The sequence below is a fragment of the Arachis hypogaea genome, chromosome 18 (assembly GCF_003086295.3).
Source record: "Arachis hypogaea cultivar Tifrunner chromosome 18, arahy.Tifrunner.gnm2.J5K5, whole genome shotgun sequence".
NCBI classification, from domain to species: domain Eukaryota; kingdom Viridiplantae; phylum Streptophyta; class Magnoliopsida; order Fabales; family Fabaceae; genus Arachis; species Arachis hypogaea.
In genome coordinates, this window is record NC_092053.1 from 127819457 (window position 1) to 127827020 (window position 7564).

Here is a 7564-nt window from a genome sequence, read left to right on the forward strand (position 1 = left end):
AGTCCCTGAGACCATTTTTAGTATAAAAACGTTAATAGAGCGCTGTTGTAGACTATCACATGTCACGTTAAAACTTGTAAAATGATGCAGTTTTGGTTTTGACATTTAAATAGCTCAAAAACAACATCGTATTACTTATTTTGTTAGGTAAAATTTTAATAAACACCATTTAAGATGTTGTTTTTAGGTTATTTGAGTGCCAAAATCAAAACATCATTTTACAAAGTTTAGTGTGGCATCCGGTTATCACGACAGTGTTCCGTTAACGTTTGTACGTTGAAAATTGTTTCAAGGACTAACATGAGTTATGTTCACAAAGTTTGGGGACTAAATAGAGGCAATTGAAACTTCAAGGACTAAATTGAGACTCACGTGTAAATTCAGGACCAAATTGAGTATTATCTCTAATATAATAATCAACATAGTTACTTTGCTAAGGTAAACTTTTGAAAATTTTCTTTTATGTGGCAAGAAGAGAGAGTTTCGGGCCACATTGAAAGCTTTTTTTTTTTTTTTTTTTCAAAGTTAAAAATGAGACTTGAAGATCTCTAAATGAGGACGGAGAAACTATGTCATTTGAACAGTATCTCGTTGGTATAAAAAGCTTTTGTTTATCGTGTTCTCAATGATGTTTTGCATGTCTAAATTCCCATAATCCTAAATACTAATAATAAAAATAAAAAAATAAAATGTTAATCATTGTATATTAAGATTCTTTGAATATGTTATTGAATGAACCATAACGCACTAAAGAATCTAATACTACGTAGTAGAAATTAATTTCCTGCTTAGTTCACTTTTTATTTTTCCTTGTCAAACAATGAACTAAACTATTATCTTATCTAACAATATGGCTACACTCAACGCAGCAAAATCTAATTTACTAATGATATACAGAATATCTTACCCAATTATGTGACAATTCCTAAGGGTTAACAATGCTATCAATTACATGGTATGATTGTATGAAAAAATGGAGCAGTGCTCTTAACATATTATTTTACTAGTATCCTGGCCAGTGGTCACTTTGAGTCTTGACATTGTTGATATTATTTTCCATGCTATTTCTTGTTTCTGGAAGACCACTCCCCATGCCAAACGTTCCCCATCTAAATTTCCTAAAATTAATCAATGTGGTAAGTATTTTGGTCATTTCGTGAGAATAGGAAAATCATTTGTGAAACATTCAACTATCTATACATATAAAGACAAAAAAAAAAAAAAAAAACTATCTATATATATTATGAAAGTCAGCCATAAGGCATGCCTACAAGCATCTTGGTTCACGGCTTAAAGTAGGATCTGGAGAAGGGTCACATTCAAAGGATGTAATGTAGGTAGCCTAATCTGATAATTGTTGCTCTAAAGTTCCTTTTTTTTACATATTCTAAGAACAATTATTGTTTAGGATAACTTTTGTACCTGTAAAGGCGTTAATATATATAAAATTATAAACACGTGACAAAACCAAAAATAGTTTGCAGGGGGCTTCAAATGAAAATGGCACAACAGTTAGTTCGCATCAGCTTAGTGCATTCGCCCCATGCACGCTAGAATAATAGCCAAGAAAACCTAGTGGATTTTCATGCAAAAATTCAATCTGTCCAACAAAAATTGTAGTAAAAAAAAAGAAAACATGTAATGAAAGATTATCTAGGAAGCCACGTAGTCAGCTATGAATTTGAGAAGAAACGAAAAGAAAAGAGTAAACAACAGAAAATCTTGTTACCTGATGCAATATGGTGATGTAGAAAATAAGGGATCAAAATCCCAATCACTACCGCCAGAGCCCAAGGGAACACTGGGGAGGAAAGATTCACCAAATAATTGTAAATACTGTGAATATAAAGCAAACTAACAAAGCTTTGAGATGAATATAAAGCAAATTAACTGCATGGTGGGTTGATCTTACCAAAGACAAAATGAAAGTCTCAATGCATTTCGTGCCTCCGGACCCTTTTGTTCCTTCCCCTCTCAATTATCTTGGCAACCTAGAGTTCTTTCGCTTAAGGATGTGTTCGTGTGTGCGACGGGAAGGAAATGAAGGGTTTGACGAGTGAAATGGACTCCTAGTTACTGTTGAAACCCCTTGTTTTCCTCCAAAATCACAACTCACAAACACAACCTTAACCATAGGTTATCTCCACATACCCTGTATTTGAAAAGTCATGAACCTTTCAGATTTCTTGAAATAGTTCATGCAGAGATAGCTTCTGAAATGAATTTAATCTTCAAGACCCCCCCCCCCTTTTTTTCTCTCTTTTCAAATAATAATAACAGCCCACCTAACCCCTCCATAGAACAAAATTGGGTAAAATAAAAGAAACAAAATCAGCATATAAGTATAACAGTAGAAGTTGCACTTCAAGAAAATTACTTCTGCAGTTGTTGAACCTCAGCAGGGAATATATATTCTTTTTCTGCTCTAGCAAATGACTGCTCAAGGATCATGAAGTAAGATTGATTAAAGAGAATTTCTTTGGTGAAGAGTAGAATTGGATGAAGAGTGAAGATTTTTACTAAATTTATAAAGAACATGTGCATTGCGCATGATAATTTTTTTGTGTGGTCTTTTTCTTTATTAAAATAAGTAATCTTCACTCTTCATCAAAATTTCACTCCTCACCATAGTATTACCCTTGATTAAAGAAGCATGAGAATGAGCTTTAACCCAAACACAATCAATCTTCTTTCAAAACATGCCAATCAGTGCAGCTACTGCCAAGTGGGAGGACTTGTAGCCATTTGATAAATTAAATCAACAGCTTTGGCTGGAGTAAATCCACTTCTCATTCCATTCAAAAACACCAGCAATCAATGTAGATGCTGAAAAAGGAGAGGATTTATGGCCATTTGAGAACTTAAATCGGAGGCTAAAGGCTGGAGCAATCCACTATTTGACAATTCTTCCAAGGCTTTAATGTCTTGTTGCAAACGAGCCACATGTAGAACGGTATGATCAAGGACTAAAGGATCATCTGGTGGATTATGGAGAAGGGTGAGCAAAGCCTGTTTATAAACTTGAGCAGACAACAATGGCCTTGTAACCTGCCGACTTCTACAGAAAGTTGCCACCTTGATTACATGTTTACAAAGGTTTCCCAACCTAGACCAAGAACAATCACAAAGTGAAAATTCTGAGCCAGGATTCCAAACTGTATACACCAAGTTTCTGTCAGTCTGAGAAAAAACTTTTGCGTGACAGAGATTTTGCTCATCCAGTATCACATCAACATCTGGAATATTGAGCGCGTGATACCAAGCATTGGCAGATAAAGATTTGTCTTGTAGATTCTCAAAATAGCCAGTATCTAAACTGTATTGGTCTAGCCAATACAAGGAGAGAAATCCAGTAGTTAAAGTGTGAATTAACCAGTCAAGTCTTGGCCAGAAATTAGCATTATTCTCTTTCAAAAGTGTGGATTTTAATTTTATGTGATATGATTCTATTGCAGCAAGTGACTCGGGCATTGTCAACGGTAGTGACTTTATGCCATTAATCCACATATCTGCATGAGAAAGCACGGAAATACTATTATATCAAGAAGTACTATTCATTTTAAAGATGTTCGAATGAATGGATACTGTGGTAGTTATAATGACAAAAGTTAGCCAATTGAAGATATGGTTGTGAATGTTGCTCAGCAAAAACGGAACTGAAATGAATGAATTTGATCAAAATCTGGACCACATAAAGGCCAGATTGGGAATGATTACAATGCAGGCTACAATGCAAGTGTTGATATTTCCTCAATGAATACAAAAGAAACCATCCATCACTTGCAAATTACCTATACTTGGTAGCCACTTGCTCTTGAAATAGTCCATGAAAGCACATTGATCAACAAAAATTTGCATAAACTCTTCAAGTGCATCCATAGCATTTGGTCCACATCTTGTACAGTAAAGAATCCATCCCAGGTGCCGTAACATCTCCCTTTGCACCTCAAAGTTGCAACATGTCTTAAAAAGCTTTTTGATCCAAGAACGGCGAACATGCCAGGCACATAACAAGATGCGACACTGGAATGCCTCTCTACAACAAGCAAGATCTCATAACATTTGATATTAAGTGGTTATTGCACCAAAACAAGATTTCCAAATGAAATTAAAAGAAATGCAATAATGTTTTTACCTTATGGTATTATAGTCAAAAGATGGATTATCCAGTATAATAGCACTAGGCCTCCATCTAGGATCCTTGGCTCTTATCTTTTCAGATAGCAATGCAATCCATTTATGTATGTCTTTTCCAACAAAGGATGAGGTGATTATCCAAGCAACTGGAATTGCATTTTGAGATGAACCAAAAACAAGTAACGAACACACTGGATACTGTCAGGGACGAGAAAGGAAAATATAAGACATTATACAATCCTGCAGCATGAAATAATTAATTTTGAAGTTTCTAAATTCACTACATCTGTTTCTTGTAAGCATGAATTTTATTCTCGACCGAAATTAAGGGTAAATAAGCTAAACATATAATTAAACAACAGATTGTAAACAACTAGCTTCCTTCTTGAAAAGGTACATACAAAAACAACATGCAATACCTTAAGCTTCTTCAAGCCAAATGTTGAATGAAAAGAAATGAAACTGTTATTTCCATAGCGAATCATCTGTTGCAGCTGCCAATCTGTCTGTATGCCCAAAACAAATGATTGTGAACCTGAGTTATCTTGGTGATAGAAAACATGCTTCTGATGGCGTTGGACCCATATCTTTACACTGCATTCATCGTTTTCCTGCAGTTCATGTGAAGAATTACGGATACTCCGTTCCATGTTGCGCACATCATTTCGAGTGAGAAAATCATCACGGTTTTGGGGTCCACCTTGCTTCTGCATCACCTCTACATGGTGCTGTATTATGTTATCAAGAGATATCCCAACATAAAGCATAGACATCACTTTCTGGCGTAACTCATCGGAAATGCGTGGAGCATACATAGCTCTTGTTCCTATTGCATCCCTATCAAGTATTCCATGACACGGTGCCCCTGTTTTATCTACATGCCTTCTTTGGTTATATATGATTAGAGCAAGAAGAGGGCGTGTATATAATCTTTTAACAGTGAAATGGCAAAGGCAGCCTCTCATCATATGACGCCTCCCTGGTCTGCTTCCCTTCCCTGAAGCAGGCTTGGTACTTTTGCTATCTCCTATGCACGAGTCACCTTCTCGATAGTCCTCAGGACCATAAGAACACCAGTACCTGAATCAATATATGATCTTGTATTGTTAATTAAAGGAATCTTTTCATACTTAAAGACAATTTTTTATAACTTGAGAATAACAATATACATCACTTTGATACGCATATTTTTTCTCTCTTAATGTGAACTGCAAACCATATAACTTTAATATTATAAGTTTATAACAGTATAAAAATCAATTAAAAGATAACATACAAGGTATATTCAAGATAGCCGTCAACCCTCGGTTTAGTGACGCTCCCCTCAGGTCTCTTCCTCCTTGATTCTACACGGAAGCTAGCAGGACATTCTGGATTTGAAGACTCCCCTTTCACAAAATCATCCACTCTAACAAAAGGAATCAGAGCAATATCATCACCCCCTTGGCGACCACCCTCTAATTTCACCCAATTTATGTGAGCAGCAGAGAACTCAGCACACCGGGGATCTTGAACTGGAAGGTTTAGAATGTCTTCCATTCTCGGCATCTACAATTCCAAACAGAAAGTGTCAGCTATATTAAAAACTATATGTGCATTGTATGGACTTCTGAAAGAAGCTATGATCAGTATGAATTTTCATCTCAGCTCTCACCAAAGATAAGAAAAGATGCAAATGCAACCTCTTTGCCTTCCGAACAAGGCATGAGAAAGTGTATGCTACATCATTGGTGATGGTGGACCTAGAAACTAACTAACTACCATTCATATCTCATTTCTTTCAGCATATAATTTCTTCAAAAAATTATAGGGACATCTCTCCCATATATTCCAACATAGTAGATAAATTTTAGAGTATTGTCATATTTTCCTAAAAATCCTCCTAATCTAAAATCCTAATCACAATGGCATGAGTTCTAACTTCAAATTGTAGTCAAATTCTGAATCAGAAGGAATATTAGGCAAAGCACAATAATCATAAAAACGAATGATTTTTTTATTTTTTTTAATTTGTCTTCAGATATCTCTCCAAAACCTTTGAATATGATATGAAACTAACCTTATCTCAAGATATTGGAGCTATTCCTCCAACAAGCTTATATAGCAATTCGAGTTTGGCGCTTAGAAATTTTTAGGTATCAGAATAGAATAGAAATTAAGCATGAAGCACTGAGTAAATTGGAGGAGTGATAGTGGTTCTTAGCCAATTAACCAGTGTAAATGCAAAGTTGTAAACGTTACAGAATGAAAAATGTAAACTCAATTCATTATTCGTCTACACTGAGAAACTCGCCATTGGTAACACTAACAGTCATCGCAGAGAGAGAGAGAGAGAGAGAGATGATCAGATGAATAGTTTTTTGTTTTTTTATTTTTTGTTTTGTTATTTCGGAATATCTTCGTGGAAAATAAACCAAAAACTAAATAGTCACCAAAAAATAAAAAACCAAAAACTAAATGCTAAAAAACAAAAAGTACCGCTTTAATTTTGGGATGGGCTTTGTACCCATTTATGTGGCCAACTACAGAGCTTGGGTTTCTAAATTCATATTTTGTTATTTCTGCGGTATATGTATGTCTTATTTCGCCAAAAATTAATCATTGTTTGACCCAAGAAAATATAATTTTGTTTGGTGGCTGACTGGGTATCAAAAGAAATAGTTTATTATTCCTGAAAAAAAAAAGAAATGGTTGATTGAATACAGAAAGAAATTGTTCTATAATACCAAAAAAAGAAAGAAATTGCTCCAGCAATGTGATTCAGTGGTAAACTCGACCGAAGTCTTAAAGTTTTCCTTGAGAGTTTATTTAGAAGGTTTGGAATTAAAAGTTATTTAAAAATAAAATTTTTTTTGTCTTTAAAACAACTTATTTTTTTGAGCATTTTAATTTTAATTTTTTATTTATAAATCAGACTAAAAAATTCTAATTTTCAAATTAATTCTTACACTCCTCAAATTTAATGTCGTAAATGTCAAAAATATTTTTATTTACAATTAATAAAATAATTTTGTTAAAGATCAAATTATAAAAAAAATTAATTTATATAAAAATTATTTAAATTAAAAAATTAAATTCTATTCTATTAATATATTAAAATTATTTTAAATCATAAAATTAAATTTTAAATAAAAATAATTTCTTTTCTTAAAAGAATAGAATTCTTTTTTTATATTAAATAATTTTTAAACAAGTTCCGAAAATTAAGATTGGTTTTATAGACAAATCGTCTCTCAATTGACTAAGGTGACATTCTTAAAATTTTTGAGTTAATACTCAAAATCGTCCCTGAAAGATACCTCGATCTTCATATTAGTCCCCGAAAGATAAAGTTAATCAAAAGAGTCCCCAAAAGTTACGCGAGTTAATCACGTTTGTCCTTCCGTTAACTCCGTTGGTGACCTGGCTAACGGTTGCTGATGTGTGT

General features: G+C 33.9%; 1 protein-coding gene across 2 annotated transcripts; it reads right to left on the reverse strand.

The window, feature by feature from the left end:
- Positions 1–767: 767 nt before the first annotated feature.
- On the reverse strand, positions 768–6540 carry LOC112772078 (uncharacterized). 2 transcript variants are annotated; one of them, XM_025816960.2, is made up of 9 exons: positions 6197–6540; positions 5414–5685; positions 4557–5217; positions 4136–4335; positions 3792–4036; positions 2378–3509; positions 1913–2152; positions 1730–1801; positions 768–1118 (listed from the first exon to the last, which is right to left on the reverse strand). In XM_025816960.2, the coding sequence occupies exons 2-6, from the start codon at positions 5683–5685 to the stop codon at positions 2815–2817; spliced, it is 2073 nt and encodes a 690-aa protein (XP_025672745.1). In that variant the 5' UTR covers positions 6197–6540; the 3' UTR covers positions 768–1118; positions 1730–1801; positions 1913–2152; positions 2378–2814. The 2 variants fall into 2 exon arrangements, with proteins under 2 accessions (XP_025672745.1, XP_025672746.1); XM_025816961.2 differs by having other exon boundaries at positions 2638–3509; positions 6197–6532.
- Positions 6541–7564: the final 1024 nt, after the last annotated feature.

What these genes read in the sequence shown, in the direction of transcription:
- LOC112772078 (XM_025816960.2), bottom strand. Translation starts at nt 5,685, where the DNA reads ATGCCGAGAATGGAAGACATTCTAAACCTTCCAGTTCAAGATCCCCGG. An exon ending in GGCTATCTTGAATATACCTT is followed by an intron (nt 5,218 to 5,413) that starts GTATGTTATCTT and finishes ATATTGATTCAG; the next exon opens with GTACTGGTGTTCTTATGGTC. An exon ending in TTTGACTATAATACCATAAG is followed by an intron (nt 4,037 to 4,135) that starts GTAAAAACATTA and finishes TGCTTGTTGTAG; the next exon opens with AGAGGCATTCCAGTGTCGCA.